Source organism: Phyllostomus discolor, chromosome 2 (genome assembly GCF_004126475.2).
Source record: "Phyllostomus discolor isolate MPI-MPIP mPhyDis1 chromosome 2, mPhyDis1.pri.v3, whole genome shotgun sequence".
In the NCBI taxonomy this organism is placed as follows: Eukaryota; Metazoa; Chordata; class Mammalia; order Chiroptera; family Phyllostomidae; genus Phyllostomus; species Phyllostomus discolor.
In genome coordinates, this window is record NC_040904.2 from 108298876 (window position 1) to 108320686 (window position 21811).

General features: G+C 48.9%; 1 protein-coding gene across 2 annotated transcripts in view; it reads right to left on the minus strand.

The window, feature by feature from the left end:
- Positions 1-533: 533 nt before the first annotated feature.
- Positions 534-21811, minus strand: part of WNT7A (Wnt family member 7A) — a 68742-nt gene continuing 47464 nt past the window's right edge. For both annotated transcript variants that reach the window (XM_028504497.2, XM_036018317.1), the window contains exon 4: positions 534-2933. In XM_028504497.2, the coding sequence (XP_028360298.1) occupies positions 2454-2933 (480 nt within the window). In that variant the 3' untranslated portion in view covers positions 534-2453. The remainder of the gene's footprint in view (positions 2934-21811) is intronic.

Consider the following 21811-nt stretch of genomic DNA (forward strand, 5'->3'; position numbering starts at 1 on the left):
CTAACACTTTGCTAAGGAGCCAAGTGATAGGCCAGCAGCTGACCCAGCCATTCTCCTCACAAGTCCAGCTGCCCTCCTGCCAGGCCCACTCTTCATTTGAATAGCAAGACAACACATAGGGATCACTTCTGATATCATGTGATTAACATTAAATAATCATCTGGAGAGGCTGATCAGAACCTCTCTCACTCTTAGGTGCCAGAAGGAAGCCAGCCAACAGCAAAGGGACTGAAGGCTTGAGAAACCTTTTTGCTTATGGTAGACACTGTAGGTTTTCCAAGGCAGAGATAAACTGTGACATGGGGGGCTTCAAGAAACTTCTGCATTTCTTTCTCCCTTACCCATGGACCCACCCACCCACTCCCCCACCCATTCGTCTATCCATCAATCCATCCACCCAGCTATTATCCACCTATCTATCTGTCCACCAATTCACCCATTACCCTTCTATCTATTCATCCATCCATCCATCCATCCACCCACTCATTCCTTCACATGCCTATCCATTCTGACACCAAAGAAGAAAAACATGGTCCAAGGGAAGAAATCAACCAACTGTCCAGCCATTTTATTTGTCCATGCTGTGATCCAGGCTCAGTGCTCTCCCTGGAGTGTCCAATACAGCCTAGACATGGAGGACTCCCAGGGCAAGGGGCAATGGGGCTGTGGTCTCAGAGGTACCTGAGTTTAGCCAGTGTCTGTGGGCATAGAGTTCAGAGGTGCCATCTCTTCGTGGCTCAACACAATTGCCAAAAGTCTCTATAGTTTGACTCAACACCACAAGCCTTCCCCAACAAGCAGAGATGTATAGGCACACACCCACAGGCACACACCACCCAAATTTTTCAGACACACAGATGGAGAGAGACAGAGATAGTTGGGTACACACAGGAGCACACAAGATATACATACATCAACACTCCAGAGGTACGCGAAAGCATGAAGTCATGTGACTACCCCAAGACTCCCTAAAGTCACACAAACACAAATGGATGCAGAACACACACAGCCTCCTTAAGGAAAGCTTTCCAAGTTCAGAGGCACTGGATGAAGGAGGACCCAGAGAAGGGAGGCTTCGTCCACCCCCCTCTCTCTGATGGTCTGTCCTGGGACTGTGACATCCAGAAAGCCCAGCTGCGCATGGGACTCCTCACTCGAGTTTTTCTGCCCTGTAACTGAGGACTGCACCTCACCCTTACCCCTTGAGACACACAGCAATGGCAGGGGCTTTCTGGTGAGGAGTAGGCTCCCTGAGCTTGGTTCTGCCCAGTGGCAATGACTAAGTCCCTGCGATGCTCACGCAGTGCTGAGGACACACAGACCTACCTACCACATGGCTCATCATGAGGTCACCACTCAGTGATGTTGCTCTAAAGGCCTGAGTATAACAGGCTGAATTGAGGATCTAATTCCTTTTCCAGGTGACATGGATGACACCATAGAACTGGCACCCACTGGATGCTTTTGCCCATTTGGCTAACAGAACTCAAAAACCCAGCCATGTGAGGGTCCTCGTGGGGCCTGACCCCATACCCAGGCCTTGCCCTCCTTACCCCAAAGCAAGCCCTAGAATTAAGAAGAAGCACAGGCCTTGGAATGATACAGTCAGGCTCAATATAAATAAAATATTCATATAAAAATAGTTTCTTACAAAATATTCTCTCTTATCCAGAGGCTCACTTTCTAAAAGATGGAAACTGCTGGGAGTTATTATCTTTCCTCTTTCTATATATTCCAAACTGGATTTTTCTAAGGGCGAAGTTTGAGTTGGGGAGAACTAAAGGGTAGGAAATGTTTTCTGAAAAATGTCTCCAAATCTGGACTAGCTTAAATGTCTGGATAAGTAGCAGCAAACAAACAAAAAAAAGTGTATGTATATTTATATATGTAAAGGACATGGACATCTCTGTTCTTAAACATCCAGTGCAGGGATATTTGTGGAATCAGCTAGTAGAAATGTCTGCATAAAGAGTAATTTTGTACAGTTGTACCTGGCTTCTTGTCCTAGTGACAAAATTTTCCTGCAAAGAAAGCAAACAGCCCATTTTGCAGAAAACGGATCCCAATGAGTGGAAGGACTTTTTAATTAAATAAATTAATATTACTTTTAAAATCAGAATAAATTGTTAAATATTGCTATGATGAGGCCCAAAGATCCAGAGTTCCTGCTGTGGAAGGCTCTGCTGCAGCTAAGGAAGGCCCCAGGCAGGCCCGGAGTAGCTGGAGCAGCAGCACTGGGTGTGGACTAGAACCCTTAAGGGCTCTGGAGAGCCCTTCCCCACAGGTCCTGCAGGAAACCCTGCAAGTGCCTCTGCAGCAGAAAAGACAAGCTCAGCATTCTGGCAGTTCCCTGTGGAAGTCTGGGCAGTGACCTGCCAGGGTGAGTGCAGCTTGGAGACTGGTCTTCCCCACAAGGGACCTGACTTGAGGGCACGCCCAGTGCGGTCTTGGGCTCACTTGCACGTGTACACCTCGGTGCGCTCACTGCAGGTGTTGCACTTGACATAGCAGCACCAGTGGAATTTGCAGTTACACTGCCACACGCGGGCATACTGGTGGGTGTTGTAGCCACGGCCACAGCACATGAGGTCACAGCCGCTGGCCTGGGGGGCTGTCTTGTTGCAGGCACGGCCCTGTGTGCCCATGCTGCCTGTCACGGGGTCCTCCTCGCAGTAGTTGGGTGACTTCTCGATGTACACCAGGTCCGTGTCCATGGGCTTGCGGTATGACAGTGGCTTCTTGATCTTCAGGAAGGTGGGCTGCTTGTTGCGGCTGGCGCGCACAGGCTCCACATGTACAGCCTCGTTGTACTTGTCCTTGAGCACGTAGCCCAGCTCGCGGAACTGCGGCAGTGTGGTCCAGCACGTCTTGGTGGTGCAGGAGCCTGACACACCATGGCACTTACACTCCAGCTTCATGTTCTCCTCCAGGATCTGCAGAGGTGGGGAGGGAAGAACACAGTGCACATCACTGCATGCGCCACCCAGGCCGGCCCACCCCCTCCCTCAACTAGCTGGCTTTGGCTTTTGTTTTTCTTTTTGGTGCAGGAAACTCAGGCCTGGATTCAAATTCTTCTCATCTCCAGCCCTTGTGCTGTGCCTTCCACCTGGAACTAACTCGCCTTCATTGCCTCCCAGGTCCTGTGTGGTCCTTAGATTGTTCAGGCCAGTCCAGATCACACATAAGTTCTCTTTGGTCTGCATAGGTTTAAAATAATTTCGGAACCAGGGGACTTAAAAGTAGACTTCCATGGTTTTTTTTTCCAAACAGAAAGTGCATCTGGCAACCCTGGAGTGATAGTTAAATTATTTAGTAAATGGTGCAGCTGGGTGCTGACTTCCTGGCATAGAATCTGGCCACAAATGCCAGTCTGGTTGCCCTGCTGTGTGCTGGCTCACCACAATCTTTGCCAGTATTGTCATATGGCAACAATGCTTGGACCTATACCAACAGGTGTCCCCTTGGTTGGTATCCTTCAATTTGCCATAGTCCTCACTGCTCCTATTACATCCCTGACCCTAAGCTATGGTTTTTCAGAAGTCAACTGTGTTGATCACTTATGATACCTGCCAGGCCCTGTGGACATATAAGTATGGAAATCATGGCTCTAATTTAAGCTTCCCTGGCATATTTCCCTGGCTACCAGGTCGGATGTGTCCCTTCTTCTGAGTTCCTGAGACCCTTGGGCTTCCATCATCATTGCATGAGAGGCAGCATTGTATGTGGGAGGGGTGGTTACAGCACAGATTCTGGGCTCTGAGTTCAAATTCCAGATTTAACACAAATCTGCTGTGTGTCCTTGGGAAACTTACTTCAGCCCTCTGTGCTGCAATGTCTCTATATATAGAATGGGGATAATAATAAATAGTGATTAATTGTAATCATACGATGAATTGCCAGATAACAGTGGAAAAGAATGAACTACTAATACAAGAAGAACAGATCTCTAAGATGTAATGTTAAGTGAAAAAAGTTGGACACTAAAGAGAACATATTGTGAAGTTCAAAGACAGGCAAAACTAAATGGCTGGTTTTCATTTAATCTTTATTTACATATATAGGGCCAGACATGGTCCATGGACCATGTTTTGCTAACCTCAGCTTTGTAATATCCCAGTGATAAAAGAAGGCAGTATTTGCCACCGCCCCCCCCCATAGTACAGGGTATTTACACTGTTTTCAGTGTTTTTTTTTACTTTTCTTTCCTTCCACTCTCTTTCTTTTTCTTTCTTTCTTTCTTCCTTCCTTCCTCCCTTCCTTCCTTCCTTCCTTCCTTTCTTTTCCTTTCTTTCTTTCTTTCTTTCTTTCTTTCTTTCTTTCTTTCTTTCTTTCTTTCTTTCTTTCTTTCCTTCTTTTTAACTATACATAATGTGAAAGCAAGTATATTTGGAACAAAATCTTCTCTTCCTTCCTCATCATCTTCAGCCTATTTTATCCTAATAGACATTTATTAAGCTCCTACTGTGTACCAGGCACTGGATGGGGGGGTGTGAGTGAGCATAGTTTCTGCATCACAGTACATGAGCATTTTCATAGTCCTTCCTCCAGACGGTCAAATTACTTTTGCCTGTTGCACAGTGAAAGAATAAGTGAATAAATTAGTAAATAACTGAACAGTTATTAATCACTTCTACACACACTGGGACCGTGCTTTTATATATGCCAGCTTATTTAACTCCTTCAGGTGAGCATGATCCCACTTACGGAGAAAAGCTGAGGCTCAGCTAGCTCCCAGAGCGGGCACACTGGTGGGCATGGCATCAGAGGCCCACTGCTGAGGGGCAACCCCAGTGCTTGTGCCTGCTTGCTAGCTATGTGCCTTGGGGTTGACACACCCCGTCTCTGGGGCTCAGCTGCCTTCACCGAAACATGGAGTGAAGGCAATTTTGTCATTTCTGACGAAGGCGGAGTGCTAGAACAGAATCAGACATTCAAAAAGTAGTCATTAGTGCTACTGTCTGTGCTGGGCCTGTGTGGGTATTGGGGACACAGAGGTTTGTCACCAAGAATGGGCCTTTATTTATGGTCTGACCAGCCCTAGTTGCTCTGCTTCCAGGAGGAGGTGACCAATGCTTGGTCACTATACTCAACAGGAAGGCAGGGTCACCTGTGTTTCAACCACAGTACTTGCAATCAAAGAAGCCAGCAATGCTGCAAACATTGCAAATGTTGAGATTCTGACAGATTAGGCACTGAACTAGCAGGACACCTAGTGTGACAGAGCACATACTAGGTGTCAATACCCTCATGTGACTTCCACACACTTAGAGCTGGTACTGATGAGTAGCCACCCAAATAACACAGGTGTCCCTTTTGGTCATCAGTGAGGACAGAGTTCCCAGATGTCCAGCCCACCTTTCTGCCTTGGCCTAAAAAGCATGTGGAAGGAGTGAGGCTCAGAGGTGTGATGCATGCTGGGGGCAGGGTTAGGTGGTGTTTCTGAGGCCCAACAGCTGGCTGACTGAGGTCTCGGTGCCATCAAAGACTTTGACACAGAAATGCTGAGGATGCCAGACGAATTCCTATGCTGCTCAGTGCTGGCGAGGACATGGAGCCCCTGGGACCTGCACGCACTGCTGGCTGGAAGGCAGACACAGTGGTGTTCCCAATGATGAAGATACACAGAAAACGTGCAACTTGTGTAGCCTAGAGAAACATACGTGTGTGTGTGCAGGAAGCAGGCTTCAGGGTGCTCACAGCCGCAGTGTTCATGACGATGCCAAACTGGGCACCCTCTGGGTGTCTGTCCATCATGGCAGAATGAATGAACTGAGGCGTGTGTACTCATCAGCACACTGTACGGCAGCGTCATCAAACAGCCACAGAGACACAGCAGGGAGGAAAAGAAGCAATTGAAAGATTTCCATAGAATTGTTTCATCTGTATCAAGTTCAAAAGTGGGCAAAACTGGATTCTTCAGGGCACATACAGAGGGAATGTATGGAAAGTAGAGAGATGAGGAACACAAATACCAAGACATTGTTTGTCCCTAGGGTCCAGAGCAAGGGGCTGTGGTTGCTGAGAGTCACCTAGATGGCTTCTGGGGTCCTGGCACTCTTCCATTCCTCGATATGGGTGCTTTATAATTATTCTTTTAAATAAACACAGATGGTCTTTGTGCCTTTTTTTTTGCATGTAAGCTATGTCATGCAGTTTATAAAAATGCAATGGGTACAATGCCCAATAAGCATGTGAAAAGATGTTCAGCATCTCTAATCGTTAGGGAAATGCCAATCAAAATCACAATGTGGTCTATCCACAAATGCAATCTTACTCAGCCATAAAAAGGGGTGAAGTGCTGACACATTGCTACTCATAAATGGATCTTGAAAGCATGATGGTCAGTGACAGAAGCCAGTCAGAAAAGGTTACGAATTATATAATTGCATAGTGGATGTCTAGAGAAGGCAAATCTATAGAGACATAAGATAGATGAGTGGACTGAGAGGAGGTTGCGGAAGCAGGGAGTGACCATTGAAGGGTACAGGTTTCTTTTTGAGGTAACGAAAATATTCTAAAATTAATTGTGGTGATGGTTGCACATATCTGAAAATATTTTTTAAACTGTTGAACTGCATGCTTTAAATGAATGTACTGTATGATGTATGAATTATATCTCCATAAAGTTGTTTTTAAAAAGTCATTGGAATGTTTTAGTAAGAACCTATTGAGCTGTATCTGCAAGTGTGTGACACCAAACATTTTTTGCTGAGGTGCACCCTGGGCTTTGAGTGCCAGTGCTGAAGACCAGGTTCCTCGTGGGCCTGGGTGCAGCTGCCACCTCAGTGTGCTGCCTCCTGCACATTGTCTCCCTCTTCCTCTGTGGCTGCCTGAGGCTGTGGGGTATTTGTGTGGGCCCCTAGTCATATGGCACCAGCCTGTTAACCCTGCAAACTCTGCATTTTGAGAGCCCCAGTGATCGCATTATGTCTGAATTAAGCTGGGTGTAATCACAGCCCTCCTGGCCAGGACTAGTGACCCAGATGGAAATTACAGAAAGGCAGCAAGCCCTTCCCCTGAGGCAGGGACAACAGCAGAGGAAGTGTGTCTGGGACAAAGCTACATTCTTTACACACTGTTCCTACCCACTGAGACCGGGTTGGCTACCAGCTTCTGAGCTGCCCAGGGGGACTTCCAGGATCCCTTTACACTTGAAGGGTCTGGACTGTGAATCAGTGTCAGACAGTTGAAGGGTTTGCAGGAACTAAATGACATGACCCCATACACCTTCCCAGTCTTTGGCATGCAGCAGGTTCTCTTAGGAAATGCCCAAATGTAAATTCACCAACAGATGCTCAAACTATTCCACAACTAGTATGCCCAGCCCCGAACAATCACCCTGAGCAGCAACCCTGCATTGCTGGTTGGACGGGAAGTCCAGAGAACCTTGGAGAGTAACTGGGTGGAGGAGGAAGGGGCTTGGAACTGTGGGTATGGATCGTTGTCAATATTCTATGTCCCTAGCTGCACTTCTGGGCCCCAGTTTAAAGACCAGTGACATAAGACTACTCAGAGTCAACCAGTTTACTGTACTGGGATGCAAAGAAGCCCCAGTGCAAAAGGCAAAGAAATGAGAAAACAGATCCATAAGGTCCAGATGTCTGGTCTCAGCAGGCTCTGAGCACATGTAGTCCTTCTTTGCCTCTCTCCTCAATGGTGGTCTGGGGTCTCAGAACCACCGAGGCCTCAGATGACATGAGGAGGATGCTGTGTTCTCATCTCACCTCCAGCTCCGGCCACAGGCCCCACTCATATCCACCTGTCACTGATGATCAGTTAGTGCAGGCCTGGGGACTGAACTACACAGGAACTGAGGGAACAAACTGAGCACATACTATGTGCTGGCATCATGTGAGTATCGGGGACTAAGCAGACAAAAGAGGGATGGACTGAGCCCTTATAAAGAGCACATTCTATGGAGTAGAGGAGAACAAGTAACTCATTCAAATAATAAAATGAGTAAGAAGAAGAAAATGGAACAGGAATAAGAGCCAGAGAGTGAAAAAGGAGGAAGGGAAGGCTATGTGCCCTTGGTGATGAGGACAACTTCTCTGAGATGACACTCAGGCAGAGGGCAGAACCCAAGAGGAGGCCAGCACGTGGCAGCACAGACTCATTCTCTCATTTCATTTCCACGTGAGCAACAGCAGGGTCCAGGCGGAAGCTTCCGCAGAGCAGGGCCCAGGCCTGCGGCTGCAGCACGGTGACACGGCCACGGCCACGGGGAAGGTGCTGAGGGGGCACAGGTGGGGTCTCGTCCCACAGGCTCCACAGACTACGCTAAGGAGGTGGGGTATTTTTTCTTATTCAGTTTTTAGAAAATGAACTTTATTTTTTAAAAACAGTTTTATGTTTACAGAAAAACTGTGAAGAGAGTTTCCATACACCTTGCATCCAGTTCCCCTAATACTAATATCTTCCATCAATCAGTACAGTAAATGTTACAATCAATAAGTTAATACCAATATGTTATTGTTAACTGAAGTCCATACTTTATTCAGCTTTCCCTGGTTTGTACCTAATGTCCTTTATCTGTTCCAGGATCCTACATAAGCCACCGCATGACAGTAGTTGTCCTGCCTCCTTAGGCTAAAAGGTGAGATTTTATTGTGAGTGGACAGGGAAGCCAGTGGAGCGGGATGTATGATTTTAAAAAGATCTCCCATTGGTTGTAACAGATATGCCTCTCATATGAGGGAGATTGGACGTATGTGGGGGCAGGGGGACATGGAAACTTCTGCTCTGTTTTGTTGTGAACCTGAAACCGCTCTGAGAAACAAAGTCTGTTAGAAACAGGACCTCAGCAGAGACGCTGCACGTAGGGAGTCGAGACTCGGCTGCCACCGATGCCGCCCGGCTGGGTGCCTTGTTTCCCCATCTGAACTTAAGGGTTTGAACTAGATGGTTTCCAAGGCCGCTTCTGTCTCCCTCTAAGAATCTTAGCCTCGGATCCATGCTGCTCTTTAACTAACACAAAATGTTTTCAGAGCTCTAACAGAGTGAGATTTTCCTGTATCTCCTGAGGGATGGGCATTTTCATCCCATTTCACAGGTGAGCAAACGGAGACTCAGAGAAAGGAAGAAGCCTCAGTTCAGAGTATGCAGGATCTCCTCCACACATCTCTGCAGGCTACTCCCCACACCTCCCCCTCACACTCCATGCCCCAGGAGGCCAGATTGTAGGGCTGTACCAATGACCTTGCTTGCTCTAGGACCCCGACCATTCCAGGTGATTGATTGGGCCCAGAGCATTTGGGTTGTGGGATGGTTTGAATATAGCTGTGTCACTTCCAGATGGGTCTAGCCAGTGGAAGGTACTGGAGGGAACTAAGAGGGCAGGAGGAAAGTCGTAAAGTTACTCCGGCTCATCTCTGCTGGCCCCACAGGATGGCTGCACTCTCTCTCAGAGGTCACAGCTGCTGCTTGGAAGTCCTCTGAGTACAGCCCCCAGGATTCTAAGCAGCCCAGCTTCTTGGCACTTTAGGCCTAAAAAGTCATGGTTTCTTACTGTGGACAGCCCTAGGGTGCTACACCATCCTTTTTGGTTCCTTTAACTTTGTCCTTTGCTTTATCAGCAATTTCTCTTTAAAAAAAATGGTTTTCTTGCAATATAATTAACATACCATACAATTCACTCAGTTCAAGTATACACTTCAATGGTTTTTAGTATATTCAGAGTTGTGTAACCATCACCACTAAATTTAGAAATTTTTCAATCCTCTAACAAAAAAACTCCATACCCAATAATAGTCACTGCCCCATTTCTCCCTTTCTCCCAGTCCCAGGTGACCACTAATCTCCCTTTTGTCTTTATTTATTTGCCTACTCCAGACATTTCCTACAAATAGAATCATATAATATGTGGCCTTTTGTGTGCCTAGTTTCCTTAACTCAGTGTAATGTTTTCAAGGTTCAACCATGGTGTAGCATGTGTCTGTACTTAAATTCTTTTTCACGGCTGAATAATAATCCATCGTGTGGCCATCTCACACAGTTTATCCATCCACTCATAAGTGGCTGGACAGCCCTCTCTTTGAAAACTCCCTTTATCTTCCCAGTCTGAATGTGACCATTATACTGACCACAACCCCAGGAGCTACAAACTGCCCCTCATGGCAGGGCCCGGAATAAGCCCTGTCCTCTTGATTCCCAGTCCCGTGCTCTTTCCTCCATGTCCACCTCTCAGCTCTGCACCTGCTATTCCTTACCTAGCAGGCCACTATTTACTGCCATTACAGATGCTAGACCCTACAGTTCCACTACTGAATATGTACCCTCTGGGGAGGTTTGTGCATGTACAAAATGACAAACAGCCTCAGAGAGGCAGTATCTCAAATATCAAAAAGCCAAAAGAATCTAAAGATCCACCAATGCAGACTAGTTATGTAAATAATGGTGTATCTATAAACTGGAACATCCAGCAGCTGTTAGAACAAGGCAGCTCTGTACTCACTAATGAAGTCTGATCTGCAAAATACATGGTTAAGAGAAAAAAGCAAGGTGCAGAAAAGTATGCAGAGCACAAGCTCATTTGTGCGGGAAAGAAAAGACTTGTGCATGTGTGTTCATAAGAGGACAGACTACTATCTCTGGAAGAATATGGGAGAACTTGGTAAGAGTGGCTGCCTCGGGGGCAGGCTCCTGGAGTGGATAAGAGGGTCAGATGGATGGGAGTCTTTTCATGGGATTGCCTTTTGTACCTTTTGAATATTCTGCTATGTCAGAAAAAAAGTCACCTCTCCCACAAAGCCTTCCCTGATTGCCAGAGCAATCAGTGACTCCCTCAGGGTTTCCGTAGCTGCCCTGGGCTGTTGAGTAGTTGTCACCCTGGCTGTGATGACTGTCTACCTGTCAGCCTCTCCACATCAGGCTAACAGCAATTTGTGGTGGACATGGAGATATGCCACCCAGATTCCCCTTCAAGGGAGATCTTGTTTCAGAGCTATAGGTAGTGGTGTGCTTGTAATCTGACTCTCAAAAAAAAAAAAGCCCTGATTTTAAGCAACCAAGGATTTAGCAATATGCTCACAAATCCCTGAATATGTAACACTGGCCTTGCAAACCCATGGAAGCCAGCTCCAGCAGACCATGGGACCAGGAGTGGATTCCACACACATTGTCCAGTTGTCCAATCTTTCACGGTCTGTCCCAGCTGCAGAGAACTGCAGCCTTTCCCTGTGGCTGGCAGCTGGGGACAGAGAGAGGCACAGGTCTCAAGGTCTGGCCACACTGATGGGCAGTACTTCCTCCCGAGTTCCCACTGAAGCACTGCCTGGCCAGCATCACAGCTCCACTTCTGCCCAGTCCTGCTCCTCCCCTCTCTCTGCACTGATCCCTGATAAACAGCTTGAACCTGGAACTCTTTCTTAGCCTCTGCTTCTGGAGAACCCCACCTGTGACACTCCTGAGAGACCAGGGCCAGTACATGCACCTCCATCACCTCAGCCTCTGGCAGAGACTCACCTGGCATAGAAAAGGTGCTGACTAGGTACAAAGTGAAAGAAACACCCAGTGTGAGTTTTTCCCGTTGTGAAACATTTATTCACTTGCTCTCTCATTTTACATTGAGCACCTGCTGTGTGATATCTGGCATCATCCCTGCTCTGATGCAAGCAAATGCTGTCTCTGCCTTCTTGAAGCTTGCAGACCCAAGCCAGAGCAGCCCTAGAACTGATCACCCCAAAACCTGATTATAGATTGGTGAGTGCTGTGAAGGAGCAGAACAGAGGGGCTGCTCTTGTGTGCAGCTCCAGAAAGCCTTCCCCAGGAAGGCAAGCTGGCAGCCAGATAACAGAAGGATGAGTTAGAGTCAGCCAGGCTTAGCAGGACGAGGTAGGCGTGGCTGGCGAAGTGAGAGGGAGATGGAGCTGGGAGGCACTCAGAGGGCAGGAAGCATCCGGATCATCCTTAATTCCGAGGGTGCCAAGGAGGGGCTTTCGCACAGGGGAGTGATGAGGTCCAACCGACAACTTCAAAGATCATTCCAAATGGAGAGGCCATTAGGTTAGAAAAGGTCAGAGTGGTAGCATGGAAATCTGGCAGAAAGGTATACCCCCATCACCCAGGCCAGAGACACAATGGTGTTTCTAACAAAGGTTGTGGCAGTGGAAGGGAGAGAAGGAGCAAAATCAGTAAGACTCAGTGGTGTATGATTGGTGGAGGATTGCGGGGGCCCAGGGTTGACTCACAGGCTTTGATGCATGCAGAGGCTCATTCACTAAGACAAGGAACGGGAAGGGGAACTAGGCACGGGAAAGAGTATGTGTTGAGGGTGAGGGCATAATGAGGAAATTTCAGAGAGTGAGTAGTCAGGAAGAAGGACATCTGGGGAGCAGAAGGGTATTTTGGTGCCACTGAAATCTGGCTCCAGTCAGCTCAGGTGCTCAGTCAGAATTCAGTCACTTCGACAGATTAAAACATGTGGTTGAAATGAGCCAGAAGTAAGGCAAACACCTATGGTTTTTTGTATTAAAAAATTGATTGCAAAAAACACAAGATAGGAGACACTGAGAACAATTTATAGCTTTAGATGACTACAAGTTCAATATGAACTAAGAGGCTGCTAAAAAGCCAACCATCCGAGGCCATATTAACTAAGGTCTATTGCCCACAATAAGGGAGGAGATGGTCTTGCTGTGATTTTCAGAAATGGGCTACACCCCAGCAGATGGACAGAAACAGATAGAACATATGTAGAGAAGGGAGCTGAAGACCCATACTGAAGACGCCGGAGCTGCTTAGTCCAGAGAAGGCAGTTTCTGCCCTGATTATTGTCCCCCACACTCTTCAGATAGTGGGGGACAATAATCAGGGCAGGGTGAGTGGGAGGGACTATGCATACAGAGGGAAAAACTGAGACTCTAGTTGGTGGGCAGGGTGGGAGGGGTGTCACAGGGCAGCAGATACCAGTTCAGGGAAGGCCAGCCATCCCCACCAAGCTGACCAGAGGTGGAGGGAGCTGCAGAGGTAATGAGCTCCTTGCCCTGGGAGTGTATGAGAGCAGCAGCTGGGGTCCACAATGGAGATTCCTGTAATGGGTGAGGGTGGCTGTTCTCAATCTGCTTCTCTGTCCCCCAGCCCAGCCCCAGATCTGTCTGGAGCAACAGGAAGGATTTTTCCACTCCACTGGAGAGAGAAAATCAATCTCTTTCTGACAGGTCCCCCACGAAGTGCCAACAATGTACCAGGTGCTGCCCAGAGCCTGGAATTACCAGGGTGGGGTTCTTAGGCCTGGGAAGGGCCTTGGAGAAACTTGGCTCCAGAAAATTCCTTGATTCATAACACCAAATAGATACTATCAACAGTGGTCTCCCGGCTTTCCGACGCCCTTAGGGTTGCCCAGAGGATCTAGGGAGTGAACATCCTAGAGGAGGAAGGGGTTCTGAGAGGAGAGAGGTGAGACGGTGCCCTCCCATGTGGTCCATGTCCGGGGTGCTCTTGTAACCAGACTACCCACCCCCTGGTAGTCTGAAGGGCATCAAATTTTTAAGAACCAGAAGCTGTTTCCCAGCATTGAATTCCACTGCTCCCGTTCACCTCCCCTGGGAAGAACCTGAAGTCCCAACACAGTGCAGGATCCCACCTTGTGGGGTCCCATCACTCCTGCCATGTCCCCTGCTCGAATGTGGTTCTGCTCATCGCCATGTAGCCTGGCTCAGCCCAACACTTCAAGGGCCTCCACAAATGCTACCTCTCCTCAGAGCTGGCCAGTCCCTGCCCTGCCCTGCCCAACACCAGCAGGACTTCTCCAGCATAATCTCTCCTGCTCTTTGTGCCTTGTTTGATAACAACCCAGCCGTGGCCTTCAGCCTCTGCAAACACCAACTCCTCAGTGAGGCTTTCTCCAGCCACTACAAGCAAAGGAGCCCCACCTGCCATCGCTCCCAGTTCCCACTTGTTACCACTCCAAGACCCCACCGCTCATTGTGCCCAGCCCCCCCAGTCATCACTCCGGTTCCCACCAGTCACTGCTCCAAGAACCCACTGCTCATTGCTTAGGACAGGCTGGTGAGTCAGGCCAGTAAAGGCCAAGTAGAGTGAACCCTGGGGATTCATGTGAAACAGCAGACAAGAACTGTTGGTTATTTCCCTCCAGATACGAGCAAGAGAGGATGCGGGGGCCAGAGCTGTGGACAGGCATCTTGTAACTACGTGGGTCTGAGAATGGAGTTAACTAAGAAAGCAGAGCTCAAAAAGAGAGAGAGTGCAAGTGTTTCCTGGGACAGTCATTTGCACCATGGATCAAACTGGACCTCAATTCATTACCCCAGATCATCCAATTCCTTAAGCTAATGAATTCCCTTTGTTTTTTAAGCCAGTTTAAGTTGGGTTTCTGTTCTTTACAACTTAAAATACCCTAACTAGTACAGAGCTCCTTTCATCTGTATAGAGGAGGTGCCTTTTGTAAAGCCAATATCCAGCCCTTAGTTTGTGGGTTTTGTCAAAGCATGGGGCAGATCTGGTGTGCTGAGGACTGCTTTGCTTGAAAGGGCCTTGTGCGGGGTGGGGGTCCTCAAGGGCTGGAGACTGAGGTTCCTTTGCAGGAAGGAGTCAGTTTTGGACAATTTTTACCCCAGGTGATGAGTAGTGACTCAGGCCATCAGAATCATTCGTTACATGGCAGCACATTGTGCAAAAAACAGCCAGAAGCAGAGGATAAAATACCAGCGTCAGGGCCAAGTAACCCAAGAACATGGTTCAAGTCCTACCTCTGGCTGCCACATGCAGCTGATGGCAGAAATGGCCAAAGGGAGCAAGGCTCACTCTTGCATGGATCTCCGTTTTCTCATCACAGCCTACTTACCTCTGACCATGGAGACTGGAAACATTATGTACCACATGATAAAAAGAGAAACCTGAGAGAGAGACTTCTCATTTCCCATCTTTGGGTACTATGGTGTCGGGCCATGATTCTTGGAGCTTAGGCAGCCATCTTGTGATCAAAAGGCAAGAGATTCAGAAGCAGAAAAGGTGACAATGGCAGACTGGGAGAGTGGCAACAGCCTGGGCCCTCAAAGTGATTGTTTAAGCCTCTGAAAGAAAGTATACCCAGACTTTCATTTTGCAAGAAAAAGCAGACTCCTATCATTGAAGCCACATTTGTAAGGTGTTGTGCTACTTGGAAGCAAATGTATCTGCGGTGATCCTTTCATTGCTTAAAGTAGGAGCAAGTCTTTTCTCTGAGGGAACAGTGGGATTAAATGAGAAGAGCTATCAAGGCTTGGTGCACTGTGTCACGGGCCCCAAACCTGTGTGAATTTCCCTCATTTCCTTCAGTGAAAGTGAGTATGAGCTGGTACAGTCTGGAAAGGCAGGGAAAGGGGAGCGGGGCTATGAGGTGGAAGGACAATCAGCTGGTGGTCCTGGCTCTGCATCCAAATGGCTGTGTGGTTGCAGGCAAATCCCTCTCTCTCTCTCTGGGCCTCAGTTTCCCCCACCTGCACAGCGAAGGGGCTAGAGGGGGTCTTCAAGAGAAAATAGGGACACAGAGGGATGAGGAGGGCAAGGGTCAGGAGAGGAGCAGGTTGGAGTCCACTACACTCTCCCATAGGTCCCCCAGGGAGGAATCAGTTTCAGGGCGGCACAGTAGCTGCAGACTTGCGGGCGTGTCCTTTTTCCCCAGAGGTCATTGTGAGTACCAAATGAACCCTGCTAAAGGAGCTCTGACCTTTCATCTTCCCTCCCACCTTCTCCCACATCCAGGCTGACTCATCCCAGAAACCCATCCTGTTATAAACCCCCCACCCAGGTCCTGAAGCTTGTCTATGCTGCTGCCTCCTGGTGTGGAAGCCCAGGGCATCTTTCAGAAGCCCCCAAGATGGCTACCACCTTCTCCTCACACACCATCTAGATATTCCAGGTCTCTGCAGCATCCTCTCCCATGCATGTCACCACTGGTGCTTTCCCCCACTATCAGATGTTAGCCACCCTTTCCCCGGCGGGACGCCTGGTTCGTGAACCTTCTCTGAACAAACCCTGAGTCAGATGAGTCACCTGGGAAAGTTGGGCACCAGCCAAGGAAAGGCACAGAAAGCAGTAACAGGTCTGCTGTGCATGCAGTCTTCCTCTTCCTAGGCTGATGTTTCCACAGAAGGCCCTGCCTGGGTCAGATTCAAGGGTACTTGAGGCAGGAGGACTGTCACCAAGTCTGGCTGGTTTCTTCTCCCAGGTTTCCATGCCTCAGTTATCCATGTTCCTCATCTCCAAGCAGCACCTGACCCAAACCACCTGCACCAATAGAGTTGAATCCTCGTCCCCCTTAGCACACCTGTGCCACACGTGGGCCACACCCTGTTCCAGGCACTTCATGGGCATCACCCTAAGGAGCCCTGCTGGAGTCCAGGCAGGGCCCCATGAGAGCCTGGGTGTGCTGAGAAGTCTCGAGGTACCCTTCTCTGTCCCCAAAGGCCATCTATGCACACCACATGCATGGGATCCCTGCCCTCCAGCCTCCAGTGAGGTCCAGACTGCTGAAATACCACAAAAGATGGGGCAGGAAGAGAGAGAGACTAGGACATTTATTCCCGAGTCCCTCTGTGTGGGGCCATGCGGCGGCTATTACTGGTTTCCCCAAACTGTAACCAAGGAGCCAAGTGGCTCCTCTCTTCAGCTACACTGCTCCCTTCACTGCCCCTCAGTCCTCCAGGCAGTAAGAGCTCCACATGGTTGCCAGCCCTGGTGTTGTGAAATCCCTCAGAGGATTCCCTTAACATAGCCCACACTCCTGTAAGTAACCCCTTCATTAAACTGTTCTGTTACTCCCAACTGTGCCATCTACCAGACCGCGGCTGGGGCCCTGGGTTGATTAGGCCATCAATGAGACCACCTCGTGAGCCTCGATGGCATCCCCTCACACAATGAAACACACCCAGGGGTGGCGGTGTCGGGACCGAAAGACCGAAGGCATAGTGCTGGACCAAAGAAGACTCTTAGGAAACGCAGCTGGGTTATTATGGTTATTAAATTATTTACGGCACGATGTGAAATTTTTGTGTTGGTCTTACAACACAAAGAGGGCTGTGGTAAAGTAGCGGTAGAGGCCTTAGCTGGCTCCCAGCAGAAGCTCTGGGGCTAGAGTTGCCTTCCAACACTAAGAGTGGGGACAATTTCTCAGAATAGAGCTGCATGCTGACTTCATGCCCAAGCTGCTCTGTGTTGTAACTTCCTATTTGCACACCTATCCCTTCCACCAGATTGTGAGCCCCTTGAGGGCAGGAACCAGGCCCAACTCCAATAAAAGCCCCTGACTTGGCATCAGCTGCTGTTTTAAGTGCTTAACATAAAGCAACTCATTGAATTTGCACAGAAACCTATTATTATTCCTATTTTACAGATGAGGACACAGAGGCACCAAGGAGTCACAGTTAGGACGTGTTGGAGCTGGTATCAAACTAGGTAGTCTAGCTCTAGAGCTGCGTGATGCAGCTGAATACATGGAACGTGCAGGGCTGGGAGAACTTTGCTCCCTCAGGCCGTGGTTCATAGAGCAGGTTTGTGCAGTGGACACTGTGGTGCCCACTCAGGTCCTCCAGGACCAAGCACTCACCATCCAGTGCTTGGAGTGTTGGTTGCTGATGCTTGCAGTCAAGTTTCTCCTAAAAGATGCTCTCATCATAGGATCCGTCTCCTCAGCACAGCCCTCGCAATGACTGGTTGCTGCTGGCTACAAAGGCCTGGTCTCCATGCCTTTGTAACTGGGACAATTCTAAAAGGCAATTCTAGCCTGAGAGCTTCCGCTGGGAGCCAGCTACAGCCTCTACCACTACTTCACCACAGCCCAACTTCTCTCCCTCACTTCCCTACAGGTGCATCTCCCCAGAGCCCTTCCTGGGTCCTGCCCCCAGGAAACTATAGATGTGAGCACCCCAGGAGGGAAGCTGTGGACTACAAGCCCAGACACTGCACTGCCTCTCCCACTCCTCCTCCTCCTGGTCCTCCCTCTGCTCTTCCTCCTCCCTCTGCTTCTCCTCCTGTTCCTCCTTCTCCTGCTACTCCTGTTCCTCCTCCTCCTCCTGCTCCTCCTGCTCCTCCTGTGTGTCAATCCATCATGAGCAGAAAGCTGCATTTCATTCAGCTGCAGCTGTATTCCTTTGGGCAACTCAGATGAAAGAGGAGAAAAGAGAGCTTTTTCTCGGTAAACATTTGGAATATTTTCTTCTTGGTCACATTCTTTAAGTAATATTGGATGCACTGACTTCAAGAACATATTCCTGTCTGCCTTAGGTGCAGTGAGGGGGGGTGGGGAAGGCTGCATTCCATAGAACACGGCCACTGGAGTGCAGCTGGGTTGGCCTTGACTGCAAGGGAGGTGCAGGGTCTTGCCCAGGCCTCAGGAAGAGCAGTATCAATCAGACCACTCAGGAAATCTTCTTGGTCTTGATAGAGACCTTCTGAAATTCAGTGCTGGCCAAGTTGTGACTGTCCACACACCATCTGTGGTACCCTACTGTCCTGGGGTGAAAGCCCAGAGTGTGCTGCCTGGCTCTCAAGGCCTCCATGAAGTGGGGTCTTACAGACAAACAACGCCTCATTTCCAGACTTGTCTTTCTAGGTTCCCACTTCCCCTCCATACACCTGTCCACCCCTGCACATAGTCACACACATACCCAAAAACATCCCCTTGTGCTGTACACACACACGTCCTCCCCACATGTATGAGCCCCAGCAACCTCATACTTGTTCATATACCCTCCCACTCATCACCACATACTGTCATACGTGTGCTCACATTCACTTGCTCCCTCCCTCAGAGTCACACACACAACCCACATGCTCATACACAAACTCCCATACATGGCCCCCTAAGTCCCACATGCTCACACACATGTAGATCCTCACATACACCCTGATACACAGCACTGCACACCATTCATTCCGGCACATGGGCTCACACAATCCTTCCCTCCTCCTGTGCTCACATATGCACACACATACACATCCCCACATACAAGTTCACATAAAGTCATACACACATCCTCATACTTGAGGGGAACCCAGACAGTACAGGCCAGCAGATGGGCTCCATCCACTGTGCTTGCTCACCAGGGCTCTGGGCCAGGCCTCAGCTTTGCTCACTTACTGTGAAGGGACTACCACAGCCCCTTCAGGGAGCTGTTGTGGGCATAAAGTAGAAATCCCATTTTAGACGTGGAACAGATGAACTCCAAGTCAGGCAACGGCTGCTCATGGTGCAGCCTCCCGACTCTGACCAGTTTCTCCCAGACACATGCCAGCTGTCTCTTTCTCATGAGCTGACTTGCCTAGTGGGAGCTGGGCTGACTAAAGAGCAGGGGCTGCCTCTAATGGGTCCAGCCTGGAGACAGGGTTTGGGTGGGGAATGTGCACTGTGGCCTAGAGTGAGGCAGTCAGCTGACTCCAACCACAGCATGAGAGGCAGGGAAGCCAGCAGAGGGAAGGTGGAGTGATTGGATACACATGCTCCTCCCAGCTTCTGGAGTATCAGTGCATTGGCCGTATCATTCATTCATGCATGCATTCATTCACTCACTCATTGGCTCATTCATTCATCTTTCATCATTCACTCACTAATTAATCTTTCACCATGTTAATTTAATCCCTGTCCTGGGCTAGGCCCTGAGGTTGGTGGCCAAGCAGGCAGAAAAAGGGAAGCTTCCTGCTCTCTGGATGCTTATCCTCTGGAAGGGAAGTCAGGTGTGCACCCTGTGCATCCAGTTGCCACATGGGCATGAGGCAGATGCCAACCTCTACCAACAGTGCACACCTGCCTCTCCAGTGGTCATGGTGGTTCCCCTTCCACAACTTGGCTGGAAAGTGTTTTCCACGGAGGAATCTGAGCTGAGGTATTATATGGCATGGAAGAATTGTTTGTGTTGTTCTCAGTAATAACAGTATTATTGTTATGTTTTTAAAATCCTTATTGATTAGATATCCATGGGTGAAATAACATAATGGCTGGGATTTGCCCTAAAATGTTCTAGAGTAGCAAATAAGATGACATTTATGTATGTAGGTCAAATGCTGGGGTTGTTGGAGCTAGGATTATGGGTGTGCAGGGTTCACAACACTGTCCTCTCTCCATCTACTCTTATATATGCCCTGCCACCGCTTTGACCTCACCTCCTATGCCTGTTCCCTCTACTCCAGTCACAATGCATCCCTTGCTGTTTCTCCAACACACCAGCACGCCCCTGTCTCAGGGCCTTAGCACTGGCAGTCCACCCGCATGGAACACTCTTCCCTGCTCTTGACATGGCTCCTTCCCTCCTTTCCTTGGCCTTTTGCTCAAATCTCACCTTTCCAAAGGCACTTTTTCTGACTCTGCCCTAGTTTCTTTTGCTCCCTTACAGGTACAAGTATCTGACATAGTACACATTTTCCTTGTTTGGTTTCTCTTGTCTCCCACTAGAATGTAAACTGCCCAAGAGCACGGACTTAGCCTGTTTGTTCCTGCCATGTCCCAGCACCCCACTGGTGTCTGGAACATAGCTGCTACTCAGTAAACACTTGCTGAATGAATGACTGAGAGCAGTAACAATGGAACCACTGAAATGAGGTAAGAAAATGATTCCCTGAGTTGAGGACATTGGCTAAACAAAAAGAAGGAAAGAGCAGGCTGGACAGAGGGAATGGTATGAACAAAGGCCAGAGCAAAAGGGAGCAGAGAGCAGGTAGCAATCAAGAAACTTAAGGAGGACAGTGGGTCAGACTGAAGAGCTGGCCAAGCCCCTTGATGGGACAAAAGACTGTTTGGCATTTGAGAGGTCCCCTCGGACAGCCACATGGAGGACAGACCAGAGGCTTGAGCTGGTGCAAGAGGCATTAAGAGGGAGGCTCAGCCAGAAGAACTGAAGATGAAGAACAAGGAAGCACAGAGAAGCCAGACAATTGCTTGGCCTTTTTCCAGGGGAAGGCCCCTGTGAACCCACTTTGGTGGTGAATCAGCCTCAAGCTGATGAGGACAAGCCAAGCGTCCACAGCACCTGCTGACCTACAGATCCCAGGCAGCCCCATGGGAATGCAGAGCCAGAGAACCCAAGGCAGGACTGGTCCATGCTGCCAGCAGGCCAGTGCCTACACCCGTCCTGATCCTCCTTGGCTCTTGACTCAGAGGCCTGGGCTCTAACAGGGACAACCCTGAAAATGGTGGACTTTAAGGACAGGTGGTACCTACGCACAGGGATGGTGGAACAGTCAGACCAGACACATGCACTTGTACATCCACACAAAACTTGTACATGGATGTCCACAGCAGCACTACTCACAATAGCTAAAAGGGGAAACAACCCAAATGTCAATCAACTGATGAATGGATAAACAAGCTGTGGAATATTTATACGATGGAATATTACTCAGCCATAAAAAGGATGAAGTACTGACACATGCTACTACATGGATGAATCTTGAAAACATTATGCGAAGTGACAGAAGCCGGTCACAAAGGATCCCATGTTATCACAAAGGATCCATTTATATAAATGTCCAGAATTGGCAAATCCACAGAAACAGAAAGCAGGTTAGTGGTTCCCTGGGGCTGGAGAGTGGGGAGTAACTGCTAATAGGTATGTAATTTCCTTTGAGGGTGATGAAAACGTTCTAAAATTGGTTGTGGTGATGGTTGCACAACTCTGAGTCCCCTCTGTGAACACCTAATGTCAGGTCTTTGTGAACCACATCAAGCCCACATCTGCCTCGGGGCCTCTACAGCTGTCTGCTTTTTCCTCCAGTTCCTCAGCTCCAGCTCTGCTGCTTATAGCAAACCTCACCAGCCAGCCTCCCCATGGTGCCTCACCCACTGTCCCTCAAGTCACCCCTCTCGTATAACCCAGGTTCA